At 42.3% G+C, this 18,109-nt stretch overlaps 1 protein-coding gene across 2 annotated transcripts; it reads left to right on the forward strand.

Moving 5' to 3' along the window:
* Positions 1 to 7,434: 7,434 nt before the first annotated feature.
* On the forward strand, positions 7,435 to 16,719 carry LOC128306924 (neuropathy target esterase sws). Of its 2 annotated transcripts, none has more exons than XM_053044595.1 (14): positions 7,435 to 7,840; positions 7,967 to 8,064; positions 8,144 to 8,225; positions 8,288 to 8,835; positions 8,912 to 9,118; positions 9,201 to 9,545; positions 9,616 to 9,857; positions 9,936 to 10,935; positions 11,049 to 11,324; positions 11,554 to 11,740; positions 12,801 to 12,917; positions 15,461 to 15,672; positions 15,736 to 15,947; positions 16,018 to 16,719. In XM_053044595.1, exons 2-14 carry the CDS (start codon positions 7,972 to 7,974, stop codon positions 16,292 to 16,294), a joined length of 3,798 nt encoding a protein of 1,265 aa, XP_052900555.1. In that variant the 5' UTR covers positions 7,435 to 7,840; positions 7,967 to 7,971; the 3' UTR covers positions 16,295 to 16,719. The 2 variants fall into 2 exon arrangements, with proteins under 2 accessions (XP_052900555.1, XP_052900556.1); XM_053044596.1 differs by lacking the exon at positions 12,801 to 12,917 and adding an exon at positions 14,655 to 14,771.
* Positions 16,720 to 18,109: the final 1,390 nt, after the last annotated feature.

The following is an 18,109-nucleotide window of genomic DNA, read 5'->3' on the forward strand; positions in this document are numbered from 1 at the left end:
TGATTGTTTTGTTATCGAAAATTTTAAAACCACACTATTATTGTAATCGTTTTTCTCTCTGCCGCACCGTCCAATGTAATAAGATTGAAGAATAGTTCAGGACACGTGCATGCCAAATGTTTTTTCCTTGACCTCCACCCCAACATCAACCCCATCAACCCTCGGCTCCTTAAAAAATGTGCCCTTTCTGGTGGTAAAAGTGTCGTTACGATATGTTACGTTTATTGGCAAAGTCTATTCACTTGTTTACATACTAACAACCGATTTTTTTTTTCATAAAATAGAAGTAGTTATTGTTTATGCCGTACAGGAAAATTTTGAACACAATTTTATCTCCTTACACAACTCCCTCAATTTGCAATAACAGCAAAAAATGATTTCTTAAAACTCCTCACTAATGTTGGTGTTTTGGTTTTCGTCTTGTAGCGTTATAGTCCAATTTTAGGAGGAAAGTATTTAAAGAAAAATTAACAACAAGAAAAGGAATTCCAGAACTACTAACACAGTAACAAATAACGGATAACAAATACTTACAACAAACAAAAATCCTAATCCTCCCCCCCTACCCCCACACATGCCAAGAGCTTTGTTCGTCGTCCAACCACACTACTTGTATTAGTGTTAGTAGTAGAAAAAACGATAAAATGGCACACATGGTTTGTGCCACGCCAGGGATAACTGTAATGTGCCGGATTATCCACACAGCATACTCTCAAATCAAAAACCAAAAAAAATCCCTTTTTATACGTTTTTTTACGTATACCGTCTAAAATTCCTCAACAAAAGCAAACAAAACCCACAAAGCGCAGGAAATATGCGGCGATAGACAGTGTTAGGCGGTAGTAACCAGGGTAGACGAACAGACCGATCATACAGAAAATCGCGTGCAACAAGGCAGTGAAGAATTTAGTCAAAAGTTGAACCTCACGTCAATTCTATAAAAGTTAAGATATAAGCTAGCATATCCTGGTGCGTTAGAGAAAAATAAACACACATACACACACAGACACACACAAAGCACTGTGGCGAAGCCATTTTATAATGTAGCAAACAATACAAAAGAAATGCACACCGGTAGAAACAGATCTATACATGTATATGTACCCAATCAGTGTATCGGAATAAGGCTTAATTGCTATTTTTATGTGTCACAATGCTGATGCTTCTCCACTTTCGAAAGTGGGCAATTCTTCTTTTACTTCTCCTACAATTAATACTTATACTTCTTAATTTTCTCACAGTTCTAGACTAGTTCTAGTAAATGTTTCGTGCCTCTGTTGTGGAGACTCTCGAAAAGAGTCATTCAAATTCCTCAGCCAATACTATTAATCATTTTGTTGTTTTGCATTCACGAACTCTTCACGGATTGGCTTAGAAAAGGTTGCTGCATCTGCATACAAATTCTGATTGTAGAAAGAACAGTCATTAGGGATACGAAAATGTATGCTTCCCAGGAGCTTCCCTGGCGAATTTATAGGGAATTCAGGCTATCTTTGAGGGTTTCATGCAACTTTGAAGGTTCAGTTCAGCTACCATTGAGATGCAGAGGCGCATTCATTCGAGTTAAGGATTTGATCCATGATGCGGATTCGTTCAACACTAGTTATTTTTATCCATCCCACCTGTATTTGGACAGCTCTTACTGTTATGTGACACAAGCACACATGAACACTAACAAAACGCATCAATTTTAGATGTTACTCACGTATACACAGCTAGTTTGGTTTCAACAACTACAAACAATAACAACACAATAATGTTTACCGATACTACTTAGCAGCAGCCGAGTGCTACCTACCACTAGAGTGCTACACTAAATGTCCGCGGGGCGCCATGTTGCGGCTCTTACTGCGATAGTTGTGAAACTTCCACTGATATACCTATACATATATTATATACATATGAACATGCGATAGGGCCGGAGATAGGGCCACCAATAAACCGGTCCATGTGCATTGGACCCAGAAATGTGAGAGCGTTAAGCGGAATACACACATTGCTTAGGTGGTCCCCTTTGGGCGGGGGACAGGCGAGTTCACTGTAGTCTCCACCTAACCCCTGTTGTGCTTAAGCCGAAATCCTCGACCCCTTCCCTCCTACCCACAATTATCAATGGCGACTGTTTGTGTACTGTACCAACAAAGATTGTGAGCAAAAAGACATTTAGACAACTTTAGTATAAGCTTTAGTAACTCTACCCGGTAATGTGCTCCGTAGTAGTTGTTTAGTATACCCATGGAACTGGATACACATATTTAGCCGAGTAGCCACTTGATACATATTTTATATTGTGACAAACCCTTTGCGGTGGCGGAGGGCTTCGGGGTAATAGACCAAATATGCGAGTGGATGAAACAGAGTGAAAATAATTTAAAATAAAAGGCACAGTGACAGATGTAAAGCCCAACTTAAAACTCTCAAAACACAATGTTTGTAGAATGCGGTAGGCGTAGAACAAACTGTCTGTAATGGCTTTGTCTAACAAAAAAAAACAAAACAAAAAGGTATCGTTTTGCGAATTGGGATGTCATGATTAGTTTGTTTCTCTGCGCGCGCCGTTAGCGTTAGCTGAACTGCTCAATTAAACCATGTAGCATTTAGCACGTTTTCCATTGCGATATGTGGCAGGCAGAGGCATGGTTGTAATATCCGTTTGTACGGAGACGCTTCGCCACCGCTTGCTTCCACTATTTTGTACACAACACCACACGCGGCCAAACGGGAGTTTGGGTGCTTCATGCAAAACTCAGGCGGAAAGCACTCACAATCACGTTTGGTCTGGCGGGTGAACGGTTCGTCGGCAACTTCGGCATATTCGTACCGGTACGCGTACGGGGACGGGTGGCAATTAGCACCATATGGTTCCTGGAGCTAGTTGCTCCGGTCACGTCGTTGAATAGCCATTTTTGGTTTTCCTGCAAAATGGATGTTTGATTTCGTAACGATAGTTTGCACTTGTGTGCTGTTGCGGTGTGTTATAGATGTGAGGAATGGCCGCAGATAATACGAAGAGAGCGGCATGAAATGAATTAGACGGTTTAGTCGTGAATTATTGATGATGAGGATAATACAAAACGATGAATATTTATAGGAATTATCACATTTACATACATATACATGCATATATATATACATATACATAAATATACAATTATTAAGACACGGAAAAGTGTAATATGTAATGTAATGACACGTTTGCGTTCGTCAGTACACCCCCTCCCCTACCTCCCTCCCTTCCCCGAATACGTTTCGTTTCGATAGTTAAGCTTTAATATAAGAATCTTATGCTTAGCTTTTTCTTTGAGTGTTGAACAGCAACGGAAGCATATTTGAGTGGTTTAAATAGTGCAACAACAGCAAGAAAAAAAACAAAGATTAGGAAAATAATAAAATAAAGAGAAAACCTAACACCTAAGGTACGGGAAGTAGCAAGATAATCCGAAAGTGTCTATTTTATATATATAGAAAGCGTGAGCGAGTGAGAAGCACGTGGAAAGGGACAGAGGGCGAGAGAAAGTTTTAAACCAAGCAAAACAAAGCAAAACAAAAAGTGTGGCATAGAAAATACCAAAAAACCAAAAATCCGAACGCTAAGTGAACAACAATCGACCCAAACCAAAACATATCAATTTTCCAACACGATAGCGCGTGGATCATAAATAGAACATTATGTATTGCAGACAGCCACACACTGGCAAACAAACAAAAACAAACAAACAAAGCATGTAAAATAAAGATATTATGGTACAAAATATGTTAAACTGTTGTCATCATTTCCGTCTCGACCGGTGTCCGCTGCATTTACCATTTGTTATTAGCATACATATTTTTTATTTGCAAATATTTCGTTAACTTTCGGTAGCATCAAAATGTTATGAATTTATTTATATTTCCTTCATACAAAATGATATTGCTGGAGGCGCCCAGTACTTCACTTAAATATGGATTAATAATCTTGTTGCTGGTTCTTTTTCGAAAGCAAATTAATGCGATTAATATTGAAAATAGTATAAATAGCAAAGTATAAATTGTAATATCATAACCTTACAAGGGCTGTTTGCAATTTATGAGAATCCTTTACTTTATTTATACGTTGCGGGATTGTTAGGTACTGGGCGCCTCCAGTAATGCAGAATAGTTTAGAATAAATTAAAAAAAAATATTCATTTCCAAATGGTGATGAAAATCGATGTAACTAAAGAAAATTTAATATAATCAAGTTTGCACGAACCTATCGCTCAAGCTTTGTTGGGTCCTCCAATTACAGGAGTTCGAATTATATAAAGGAACGTTTGAAATAACCGTTCGGGGGAATTTTGCAAATCATAGGGGGATATATTGAGCCGATGGAGATAAATTTGCAATCATAAAGGGGAAATGTGCAAACATACAGAATTGAATTGAATGGTACATTTAGTCAAAAATGAATTTAGTCTGGAGATCAATCTGTTAATTAAAATCGTTTGTTTTTAGTTAGTCAAAATCACAACTTAGAAGATTTTTGAAGATTAGATTTCCACCGTGAACCTGAATGAACCTGAAAAAACTGAACATATTGTTTACTGGATTGTTCAAACCGTATTCGCGTGTCGCTTCTGAAGATGTTCTACTGCATCAATTACAAGATCAAGATCTTTGTTTCATCTACTCTATTTTCTTACAAAAGCATTTAGCAGAGCCGTGACGACCAAGTTAGCACATTTCCCACAGAACCCCTGTAAGATTTGAGGTTAGTTGGTATGAATGGCTAGTGTCATATTTCCTGTTAGAAGCAATTGGAAAGGAACATATTGGGGCCTTCCTTTGCCGCTTCGTGGCTATATCCTAAATCATTATAAGTCTTGAAAGGCAAAACATTTCTCTTTACACTAATCTAACAACCACATAAGGCCTATTTTAAAACATGATTTTGGAATGACTGCTTCATTGCTGCAAGATAAGCAAAGCGTAAAACAGGCCAGTGGTGAGTTTGGCTGTAATAAGTACAATTGTCAGCGGCGGATCAAACGGTAGGCGGAGTAGGCGGTCGCCTAGGGCCTCGCCGTGTTGGGGGCCCCAATAAATTTGTGCCTATTGTGCGATTTTTGAAAATTTTAAAACAAAGTTAAATTATAGTAAAAAAAAATTTATTTACAAGGTAGAAAATTGATCAAAAATATCTTTCTTGGTTATATAAAACATTTTTTTCTATGTGATAAATTAAATGCAGAGAAGAATATCGACTTTGTGACTTTAAAGTACAAACGAAATTGCACCAGGACCAGGACACTAACTTTCCCGTTGGTCGTGAAAAATTTCTTCGAAAACTACCTGTTTCCGAATGTATAATACCAGGAGAGCATGCACGGAAGAGGTAGCACCTAGTACAGCAATTTTGGTCGAAAACCGCCGAAAGGTATGCAATGTTTAAACACTAACTTTCCCGTTGGTCGAGTAAAATTTCTTCGAAAACTACCTGTTTCCGAATGTATAATACCAGGAGAGCATCCACGGAAGAGGTAGCACCTAGAACAGCAATTTTGGTCGAAAACCGCCGAAAGGTATGCAATGTTTAAACACTAACTTTCCCGTTGGTCGTGAAAAATTTTCTTCGAAAACTACCAGTTTCCGAATTTAAAGTACCAGGAGAGCATGCACGGAAGAGGTAGCTCCTGGTACTGCGCCGTAAGGTATGCAATGTTTATACACTAACTTTGCAACCAACTTGCAACGCAATGCGCCGTAAGGTATGCAATGTTTATACACTAACCTTGCAACCAACTTGCAATGCAAGTTTGGTGCATGCAAGAAACTTGCAGCAAGATGGCGCGCAAGATGGCGCCCAACTTCGTACTTGCATGCAACAAACTTGCATGCAAGCTTGCATGCAAACTTGCATGCAAGTTCTTGCAAGCAAATTCTTGCATGCAAACTTGCATGCAAGTTTGCATGCAAGTTTGCATGCAAGTTTGCATGCAAGTTTGCATGCAAGTTTGCATGCAAGTTTGCATGCAAGTTCTTGTATGCAAGTTCTTGCATGCAAACTTGCATGCAAGAATTTGCTTGCAAGAACTTGCATGCAAGTTTGCATGCAAGCTTGCATGCAAGTTTGTTGCATGCAAGTACGAAGTTGGGCGCCATCTTGCGCGCCATCTTGCTGCAAGTTTCTTGCTTGCACCAAACTTGCATTGCAAGTTGGTTGCAAGGTTAGTGTATAAACATTGCATACCTTACGGCGCATTGCGTTGCAAGTTGGTTGCAAAGTTAGTGTATAAACATTGCATACCTTACGGCGCAGTACCAGGTGCTACCTCTTCCGTGCATGCTCTCCTGGTACTTTAAATTCGGAAACTGGTAGTTTTCGAAGAAATTTTTCACGACCAACGGGAAAGTTAGTGTTTAAACATTGCATACCTTTCGGCGGTTTTCGACCAAAATTGCTGTACTAGGTGCTACCTCTTCCGTGGATGCTCTCCTGGTATCGGCAATCTGAAAACAGCTGGTTTTGTATGGAATTTCGTACCAGCTAATGGCGATCCAAGTAGTGGCGTTATCGTTCTCCTTAGCGCATAAAAACGTTTATATATAGAGACTAGCTTACTATGCCCGTTTACAGGGCTACGCAACAGAACGCTGAGATGTACGCAAGGGAGCTTTCTTTCCAAGACTTTGCTGGTGTTGTTACATCATGTTTGAAGTACATCTCCCTAACACCGATAATGCCGTAGCAAAATTATGGGCCCCCCTTGAAAAATTCCGCCCTGGGCCTCCAAGGGGATTGATCCTCCACTGACAATTGTTATTCTTTTTCTTCATCTTGGACAAACGACACGATAGGTCTTAGTTCTTGCGTTGGAGAGTACAAGATGCTGTGTTGCTTATCAACTATTAATATTTTTCTGATCTATTTTAGTGTGCAAACAAATTGTTTATTTTATTGAAATTATTTATCTCGACGACATAAGACATAACTTAATCAATATTCTGGAAAAGTGAAATATTAAATATTATTTAAAGAAATTAACATAATTTTCCGTATTCCACGTATATGATCAATGATAAATTTTATATCCTCAACTTTAAGTACTTGAGAGTGCGGTGGAATCCATAATAAAAAAGAAATTACGCGCCTTTTGAGTGATTTTTTTTTCAATAAGTATGCCGAAAGCGGGGCCATTAATCATCGTTTTTAAAAATGTTTCTCAGTACGACGGTTTATTTCCGGACCATTGTACAGTAGTGTGAACGCCGCTAAAGTAATAATACGTCAAAGTAATGCGGGTTTGTAACATGTTTGTTTCCTATGCTATGTTCAGCCATACAGCAATACGGATGCAATTCAGCAGTTTTGTATGGCCACCATTTCAACCCGACAGTATAAACAGTCATACACAATCTCGCCTTTATTTGACAGTAGGCAGCAAAACAAAGACCGCAACGAATCACGCCACAGAAAATAAAAACAGAGTTTTTAAACAAAATCCATTGCCAGTTTTGATACGACTTTTATCAAACTTGCGTTAATTGTGCACGAGTTGAATTTCACGCCCCAGAAGTGGTTGAGCACACCCGACGCATGTGTTTAATATTCGCAGTTAGCTTTTGTCACTTCTTGACATTGTGCCAAAGCGAGTTGGTTGTTGTTTCTACAATCAAGTGTGCGTTCGACAAAATAAACTCACTTTAATGCGTAAAACTGGCAAGTGCTGAGGTTGGCCGTAATCAGTGCACCGATTCTAGTTCATTTTGCAATGACATTCCTAATGATGCGCCGATTGCCACGGTACTGACGGTGTGTGCAACAAACGGAACCTTTTACAATTGTCGTCGTACGCTGTGTACATTTGGCATCGATACTATGGTGAGTACGGGTGAGCGATACTTTCCAAACAGTGTTCTAGATTCGTATAATAAACGTGGACTACAGATATAGAATGAATTTCAGCAAACTGTTCTGACTGTTCTGTGTTTTGTGTTCCAATTCTAGCAATAATGGATATAGTAGGGTTAGTGAAGAAGTCGTATGCCGATTACGGCACCATGTTGAAGGACTCCTGGTACACCATCAACACGGAAGACTTAAATGTAAGTACCTTGACACGTTACTTGACCCCTTTCCGGCTGTGATTATTGTTTTGAACTGCTTCTTAACTCCTACTTCCAGCTATCATGGGCAATCAAACTGTTGGTAGCTATTTTGGCAATAATAGTCACCATCTACATATGGCGTAGGAAACATCTCAGAAGTATGAACAATTATAAACGATGACCATAGCACATTTTCTAGCGTGATATTTGTTTCTTTCAGAGCTAGAAGAAAAAATGCAGTTGCAGAACCAGTACGCGTCTCAAATGCGGTTCCGCAAAAGGGATAAAATGATGTTTTACGGACGTCGGATGCTGCGGAAGGTAAAATCCATATCAGGCCAAGCGTACGGTGGCCAGGGTCGTAAGCGGAGAGCGGTGATGCGATTCGCCAAGCGGCTTCTGTTGCGAAAGGACGTGACACCAACCCAACTGTTGGTGATCGAGCCGCCGGCGGAATACCTGGAGGTTGCATCCGACGGCAACGATCGTGTACCGCCGGACGCGCTTTACATGCTACAATCAATCCGCATTTTTGGCCACTTTGAGAAGCCTGTCTTTTTGAAACTGTGTAAGCACACGGAGATTATCAACCTAATAGCGGGCGAAAGCTTGATTAAGGTCGGCGATCCGGATGATAGTGTATTTATCGTGCAGACGGGACAGGTGAATGTGTTCCTAAACAATCCGGATGGGAGTTCCATCACGCTGAAGGTAGTACGGCAAGGTGAATCAGTGACATCTCTTCTCAGCTTCATAGATGTGCTAGTGGTAATTAAATTGAAACGTGTATTAGACGAAAGAGATTTTTTTCATAAAAACTTGCCCTTTATTTCATCCGTTACAGGGTAATGCTAGCCAGTATAAGACGGTCACCGCTCGGGCGATGGAAAATTCGCAGGTGATTAGATTGCCAATGTTTGCGTTTCAGCAAGTTTTTAGCGAATGTCCAGATTTGCTGGTGCGTGTCATACAGGTAATAATGGTGCGTTTGCAGCGTGTCACTATAACCGCACTCCACAACTATCTTGGCTTGAGCACGGAATACATCCAGGTAAGTTGCGACAGACAAACAAAATCTTTCCAAAAAAACCAAAAACACCTTAATGTAATGGGGATTTTGTCACTCTGCGCAGTGTTCATCTCAGCGGAAAAAGATTCCAATTGCGCCCCAGACAAAGGGCAGCCCCGGCCATCGGCGTGTGCCTTCCGATCAGGTACATCCCGTACCGCATTCGCTTGTGGGTGAAATAAAACCGGACATGCTGGTAGATTTGTCCGAAGGACAGCACAACGTTGCTCGACGAACTTCCGCCTTACCGATCGAACCGATAGATCACGCGGTGCTGAAGGCGTGTGCAGTGGATGGCTTCATGCAGGAACTTGATCTTCCCGATACGCACAAGCAAACGATCGAAGACAGCATACTGATTAAAGAGGTATCGCCTGGTACCACTCTTGTCCACCAGGGTGTATTGGATGTAAGTAATTACGTGCAGTATTTGGTAGGCTGGAGAAATACAAAGATTTTTTTATTTCTTATGTTCACAGGATGTTATGTTAATTTTCGTTATTGCCGGTGGGCTTACGCTCACTCAGTGTCCACAAACTGGCCCGATTGCGCAGGATTCCAACAAGATTGCCGGGGATAAGATGGACAATCACACCGTCACCATCTACTCAGGTGATGTGGTGGGCGGTTTGGCGGTGCTAACAGGAGAATGCAGCCTGTACACGATCCGCGCGAAACACAATTCTCGCGTAGGATTGCTCAACAAGGATGTCATCTATAAGTATGTTAAACGATTTATATTTTCATTCATTTTGTTGTTTTTGCCCAAGTTAATTGTAGTATTATTTTTTCATTACAGAATTATGCGAGAGCGTCCTGCAGTAGTGCTCGATATAGCGAATAGCGTCGTGAAGCGTTTATCGCCTTTAGTGCGACAATGTGACTTTGCACTCGATTGGAACTTTATAGAGTCTGGGCGAGCGGTTTACCGGCAGGAGGAAACGAGTGATTCCACCTACATCGTCCTCAATGGGCGTCTTCGGTCGGTCACAACGCACCCGAACGGCAAAAAGGAAATTGTGGGCGAATACGGTAAAGGTGATTTGATCGGGATTATTGAGATGATTACGGAGACGCCACGTACCACGACGGTAATGGCCGTGCGTGACTCCGAGCTGGCCAAGCTACCCGAAGGTCTGTTTAATGCAATCAAATTTAAGTACCCGATCGTGGTGACGCAGCTGATCAGTCTGCTCAGCCACCGCATACTTGGCTCGATGCGTTCACGTCCGATCGCCACCAGTTCGTTCACGTCTGTTTCGTTCGATACGAACCAACAGATTCAGCATCGCTACTCGACGGTGGCGATCGTGGCGGTAAGTGATGATGTGCCAATGTCACCGTTCACATATGAACTATACCACTCACTTAGCACGATCGGTTCGACTGTGCGGCTCACGTCCGAGATCGTGCGCAAGGCACTCGGCGCATCGATCATGGAACCACCGAACGAGTACCGGCTCACGAGTTGGCTCGGGCAGCAAGAAGACCGACACAATATGACGCTCTACCAATGTGACAACTCGTTCGGTCCGTGGACGCAAAGGTGCCTGCGCCAGGCCGATGTCATACTGATCGTTGGATTCGGCGATCGGTCCCCCATGATGGGGAAACTGGAGAAGGAGATCGATCGGTTGGCGATCCGTACGGCGAAGGAGCTGGTTCTGCTGCACCCGGAGGATGGTAACACTTGTCCCAATAATACGATCAGCTGGTTGAATATGCGTGCATGGGTGTCACGACACCATCACATCCAGTGCCCGAAGCGAATGTTTACACGCCGCAGTCAGAACAAAATCGTAAGTGAAGTTGTAGGCGCAATGAGGATGCAATTGTGCAAATTGCAAATTGATTTGATGTTGTAATAACCAATAACATACATTTAATGCTTCGTTTTATCCTCTTTTCGTAGGCTGAGCTGTATGAACGCATAATGAAGAACGAACCCTACATTCATTGTGATTTCTCGCGTTTGGCCCGTTGGCTGACCGGTAATTCAGTTGGCCTCGTACTTGGTGGCGGGGGTGCTCGTGGTGCAGCTCATGTAGGTATGCTGAAGGCGATTCAAGAGGCTGGAATTCCTATCGATATGGTGGGCGGTGTCAGCATCGGTGCGTTTATGGGAGCGCTGTGGTGTATGGAGAAAAACATTACAACCATGACACAAAAAGCCCGTGAATGGTGTACGGTGAGTATCAATTCCTGTACGCTATGCAGTTTTATTTAAACAATTATATAATTATTTTATAATCGAGTATCAATTGTTCTCAATTGATCAATTGAGAATGTAAAGGGGTCGTTATACTTTTTGCATAATTCCTAAAGAATTATAAGATGGTTATCTTTTTAGTTTAGCATTTATAGAACTTAATGCAATAGGGCATTGAATTGAAACCTTTTTTTCGATTTTATTCCAGAAAATGACCCAATGGAGTCGACAGCTGCGTGATCTCACGTACCCGATTACGTCAATGTTTTCCGGGCGCCATTTCAATCAAACCATTCGTGGTACGTTCGGGGACATTTGCATCGAGGACCTGTGGATACCATACTTCACCCTTACCACCGACATCTCCGCCAGCTGTGCCAGGGTGCACACACACGGTAATGTAGCATCTTTTAGATTTTGATTGTGTGTGTTTTTTTTTGTTGTTGTGTTCTTCCCCATGGTACACAAAATGCAGCAGTGTGGACATCAAATTTTTGGTTTTAGCAGATGTACCAATATAGTGAATTGTACCCTATGGTTCTGTTTGCCTGATTTTCGTAAAATTGGTTGTATCCTGTTATCAAAATTAAACATTGTTTTCGTACCACCATTTTGAAGCCTCCAACTACTCTTTCCCCCACCATTCGCTATGGCAAACTGTGTTTGTTTTAGGCTCTCCTGCCTAGGGCATATTTCATTGCCACCCCTCTCTTGACGTCCCTCCCTCTTTCTTCTACTTCTTCTCTTGTTTTTTTTTCTCTTGCGCGCGCGCTCCTTTTCCTGATTTTTCTTTCTCTATCTATCTCTCTCTTATTCTCTCACTCTTATCTTTCGGCAAAATGAAGGATACACTTTTAAGTCCCGAGGTGTTTGGTAACTTGCATGTATTAATCTGACACTTCGTCGTTCGTGCCTTTTTTGTTTCTATGTCGACCTTTATCATATATATAAGCCTAACCGCCAATATCTGTATACTGTAGTAGTGGCGCAGATCGGCACGAACTACTTTCTATCAAATGTGTTCAAGTTTATTGGAGTTGTTGCATTACCGTTAATCTTTTGAAGCAGATCCATGCTTGTGCTCGTATTCTGCTTGCACCTGTAATGAGCGAGCGATTTGTGTTCCGCCACAGGTGATTGTTTTTTTTTCTTCGGTTTTTAAATTACCAGCTCCTAGTCTGTGTCTGTGGTCTCCTTATTCCATACCGAGGCTGTTCTGTTCCCATGAACCATTTCCACACTAAAAAGCACCCACCAAACGTGTTGCATCTCAGTGTGTTAGTTTGAGCGCCAATATATACTGTAACTGGGGAAGGGAGTCCAACGTTTCCATCTGATCGGTTATCACGTCGATCTAACACCGCTACGGCCGTATACCGTCATTGGCAAACATGGGGGTTGGAAACCGTTTAATAACGCACTCTATCACTATCAATACGCAATGAAATAACACAGGTTCAACATGGCGTTATGTTCGTTCGTCGATGTCGCTGAGCGGGTACATGCCACCGTTATGCGATCCAACAGATGGTCACCTACTGCTGGATGGTGGGTACGTCAATAATCTCCCAGGTAATTAAAATGTTGTTGTGTATGCGTTCATTCTTTCGCCCCCAAAACCGGTAGCATTGTCATATATTTATGTAAACATAAGTACAGTGGAGTTTCTTGGAATTCAAAATGATGGCCTAAAAGTTGATAGAATAACTAATTTGTTTAATGAGTATAGTGGAGTTTCGAAGAATTCATATATCAGTCCTTAAGTTTACACAATTACGTATTTGTTCAACCATTGTTTAAAACGCATCGATTCAGAGACATTGAACATAAACATAGAACATAGAACAAGAACATATACAAAATGCAACATCTGCAAGAACGCGAAGATTTTATCACCCGAAAACAAAACAAATTCTACGATATCCTTGCGTGTAGACAATAAGCATTATAGCTGGTTATGGGAAAGTTCTCAAATCTCCCAAAAACTGATAACATTCCACTAACATAAGTTTCAAGTAACGCGTTACGACAAATAGCGACTATGGACGACAAGAGTTATGCAACTTTATATAATTATGTGAGTCAGTGTCAAAAAGGGTGTCTAAAAGCGACTGAGGGTTAGTTGTTAAGCACAATTCAGGATCTCGCCGTTCATTACCCGCAGCTGAACGCTAGGTTATGTATGGTGGCAAATCTTGGCCATGTTAGTTTAAGGTACCTACGCTACTAACCTTTGTTTATGTGTGGTTGGTGTACCAGACACAGAGAGAGAGAGAGAGAGAGAGAGAGAAAAAAAAATGGTTTCGCAATCATACAGCAAGTTATCATCAGTATTGGAAGTTATCACGTTACTATTTGGAATTCCTCACTGGTCCCTCGTCTGGCCACACGTTTTGTTACCGAACCCCCTATCATATGTGACAGTATAGATCGGATAGCTCCAATTAGTGGTAGAACAGCTCCCAAGCTATTCGCAGCCCATCTACAACTCGCACAGCAATAGTTTATATCTGTTTGTTAACCTACCCACGCACAATAAATACTAGCAGCTATTCACGTTAAATAACATCATTAACCATGCAAACAGCTGCCAAACGTTTCTCTAGCAGAGTAGCTGGCTCAACCACTAGCGGTGAGGTTTTTCAACCATCGACCTTCAACTCTTATTGCATTCTGTTTTCTTTTTTTTTGTGTTTCCCGCCGCACCCTCCCCTAAATTTACGAATGTTCGTCCATTACTTCATGATGCCCAAAAGAAAAGAGGAGAGAAGTCTTGCCTGTTCTGTTCACCACACAAAATGGTCACTTCTGCATTGCCATATCCATCAGCTCCCCCACAATAAGCGCCATCTTTCTTTCCTTTTTTGGTCGCTCTTTACTGCATTTGCCTTATCTGTGCTGTGGGTTTTACAACTAAATCACTCAAAAATAAGAACAATTAAAATATGAACATTGTAAGAAAAAGCGCGCGCGCGTACCTCTTGTTATATTATGCAATACACTCTGCACTCTGTGGTTTTCCTTCACCCTGTTTACTTCCAGCTTCACAGCAACCGATCATACTGTACAGAATGAAGCTCCTGCTTTATTTACCCTGTCTTCTTGCTCCTGTTCTGTATATTTTCCTCTTTTTTGTTATTGTTTCCTGAACTGCAAACAATTCCTGCCACCCATTGTAGGCTTATTGTAGGCGATTCTGCTGCTGCAACTGCTGTTTGTGCTCTTTGGTTTGTCCTTTTTTGTATTGTTTTGTTTTGTTTTGTTTTTTTTTTGCTAAAAGTTTGTTGTGTCGTTATTACCCAAAATCAGGAGATCTGTGGCGTTGTGTACGTGCCAGTATGTCAGTAGCCGGTATATTTCCCCCTATCTGTGATAGACGCGATGGCCATCTGCTGTTAGATGGTTGCTATACAAATAATGTGCCAGGTAAATTGAATCTCTCCGTGAATTTTTGTTTAACTTTTTGTTTACTTCCATTTTTGTTTTCTACCGCTTTCTCTGTAACCTTTGAAACCTACCTACCTAACAGTCAGTTGCGTTTGCTTGCGAAACCATTCTACAGAAAAAAAGCGGACAAACATAAACGATTGATAGTAGCCTTCGATATCACTCGCACACAGAGAGATAAAAACACACACACAGACAAACACACAGTTGCTCGCTCAGCTTCTTTTTGTATTTCACAGTGCCATCTTCCTTTTTACAACACACCGTTAATTCCACTCATATATGTGTGTGTGTGTGTATGCGATAACTACAATGTACAGTGTAAAGAGGGGTCATGTCCTTTGGAGTTCGATTTAGCGCTGTAAGAGGTTAGTTTGTAAGACGAGGTCAACCAGGAGGAACTCCCAAACATGCCATAGACACCATACATTTAACCTAGCAAAAGCATAAATCAAACCAGGTTACTGTGAGAACAGGTACTCTCCTCAACATTAGTAGTAGATGAGTAGGGGTCTACAATTTTGTTTTTGTTTTATTCACTCAAATTTTTGACTCTGAAATAGCGAAAAACAGTTGCTTACTCGTTTTGTTGTCCAAAAACTCCCCTTCCTTCACGAGCAATTAAGTGTTTCGGTTTCGTTCTCATCTTTCATCTTGGCGTTGTCTAGCGGATGTAATGCGTGCGCAGGGTGCCGCGCATATTATAGCGATAGATGTGGGTTCGCAGGACGATACCGATTTGACCGACTACGGTGACGATCTGTCCGGCTGGTGGTTGCTTTACAAGCGCTGGAATCCGTTCACGTCACCGGTAAAGGTGCCGAATCTGCCCGATATACAATCACGCCTTGCCTACGTATCGTGCGTGCGTCAGCTCGAGGTAAATATGGCTTACGCAATACATTTTAAAATTGATTACCTAATGCTTGTATTGTATTTGTAGGAAGTAAAGAAGAGCGACTACTGTGAATATATCCGACCACCGATCGATAAGTATAAGACGCTTGCGTTCGGCAGCTTCGACGAGATTAAGAACGTTGGGTACGAGCACGGTAAGGCGTACTTCCAGAACATGGCAGAAAATGGACGCCTGACTCGATTCAACCAATGGTCCGTACATCCGATACCGAAAAAGGCCACCCATTCGCTGAACGAGTAAGTAATGCGTTTCGCTTCCGCTGGTGATGTATCTTAAATGTACTGCAAAACCTCTTTCTTTTCGCAGATATTCCTTCGTCGATCTGGCACAAATCGTTTGCAAAGTGCCGGAAACCTATCCGGAACGTGGCTACTCGTCGAGCGAGGATGATTATTACGACGGGTACGCATCGGAACCGTCCAGCATGCCGCTGAAGAAGGGCTACAATATGCCGCTGATGCGTTCCGCCGGTTCACTCTCCCTGTCGGACAACGATATGGATTCGGATGAGCTCGAAATACCACGACCCTTCAACAAACCGCTGCCCGGCAACCGCAACCTGGCCAGCGATAGAAAGGAATAGGTTGTTTGTGTTGTGCTGCTTTCATCTCGAACTAATTTGTTTTGTTTTACACTCTGCATCATCTCTGCGCTACTCGAATAGCACCGTATACAGCTGCTCACATACGCGGCAAAGAGAAGCGAATTGTGGAACGCAGGTATTTAAGATGCACATCTTTTGCTTTTAAAACAAAACAGCAACAACGAAACTAGACAGCAAAAACACAAGAGAACAATCACTAGTTGTGGACATTTTCTGAATGGTGCAGCAATATGGAAATAATATTACTCTTTTGTTGCAAGTTAAATTGCATAGTGTATACAACACCTCATTATTGAAACATTGGCGTTACTGTTCTGTTCTCACACCAGATCCCTCCCAAAGATAAATGTAAGCGCAACACGCGCGGGGGCATCATTTTCATTCAATAAAACCTACCCCTTTTCGTTTGAGAATCAATGATTTGTCAACGTAATCGTTGCTGCACCCATGGCACTGGTGTCTTCTGGACGGTGCGTGTACGCTGTAGTGCAATTTCATCCGTGGACGAATCCAGCGTACCATGAACGTTTAGGGGTTCAATGAGCGTGATAATGGTGGGTATTCAGTGCCGAAAAAGAAGGTATGCACGGAATGTTTGATTATGCGTCTTTCCTATAATCTACGCGACCAGATAAGCCTCTTTCTATAGCGTCGTCTATCTGTCAACAATGCACAACAATTTATAGTACAAGGACACAGGATTGGTTTCGATAGCATGACTAACCCATATTACCCGTGTATTACGCGTTTCCGCAGATCGGTGTGACAGTTGATGGATATAGTTTGCATACACCTTTACCGCGTGTTACGTGTGCCATCACACCTTCCTGTTTTTGTTGCAGCGGGTTCCTAGTTACAAGCGTTTTGTCGTAACGCCGCCCATTATTTTCCCAACAATCCTTCCCGGAACAGTGCGGCTCATCGACATCTGCTAAGCTACGCTATTGCTGCGCACACGTGGAACCGTGGTTGCGATGGTTTTGCCGTAGTTGCCAATGCCTCCGGGGGGGGCGGTTGGTATCCCAAAACGGCGTCACAGATCATATCCCGGATGGGACGAAAACGCTTGTTTTATGAGCTGCTTCCCTAGCCCACTTATCGTCGGACGATAAAAACAGACAATCTTATTTGCTGCCATCGTTTTTGCCAATAAGCTGATAAGTTTTGCTCATTAACTGCCGTACCGTGCACACAGCCCGCTTTTACGTACGTACCGCGTCTATTAGCAGCTGATAATTCTACGGTACCGCCCCATGCTCAGCGGTAAAACTATTAACCCCCGGGTGAAGTAACTCATGTCTTCTCCGTTTTCTGCACACCTTTTCGATCTGCGTCCACCCTACTCCCCCGCCTTCCCAACATCCAAACAGCCGGATAGGCGAGGGAGGTGATGGGTGCAGGGGGGGGGGAAGGGTAGTTCCGGGGAAAAAGATTACCGTGACGCTGCTAGTACTGTGCTCGGGGCCAGCACACAAGCGCATTGGGACTCCACATCGGCTCGGGAGGATGTTTTCGTCGGACCGGTGTTATGGTCTGTGCGCGGTCCACTGGACGCCTTTATCGTTGTTGCTAATTTCGCACGAAACAGTCATTTTATTGCTTGTTTATCAGGCAGCAGAACCGTCTCGCAAACGATGTGCAACCCATCCAAGAGCGCTGGATAATTTTGAGAACCAAGGCTTCGCCACCAGCTACTCCACCTGCGCCCAGTTACTCGAATTCTTTCAGTTTTTATGGCACCGGGAGGGTGATAATGGTTGTTATATCCCTATAAAAACTACATCCAATATGTAC

Source organism: Anopheles moucheti, chromosome X (genome assembly GCF_943734755.1).
Source record: "Anopheles moucheti chromosome X, idAnoMoucSN_F20_07, whole genome shotgun sequence".
NCBI lineage: Eukaryota > Metazoa > Arthropoda > Insecta > Diptera > Culicidae > Anopheles > Anopheles moucheti.

Bases quoted from the DNA above. Each gene is read 5' to 3' on its own strand.
- LOC128306924 (XM_053044595.1), top strand. From the start codon at position 7,972: ATGGATATAGTAGGGTTAGTGAAGAAGTCGTATGCCGATTACGGCACC. The intron at 8,226-8,287 runs GTATGAACAATT...TGTTTCTTTCAG, and splicing joins GCGTAGGAAACATCTCAGAA to AGCTAGAAGAAAAAATGCAG. The intron at 9,119-9,200 runs GTAAGTTGCGAC...CACTCTGCGCAG, and splicing joins TGAGCACGGAATACATCCAG to TGTTCATCTCAGCGGAAAAA.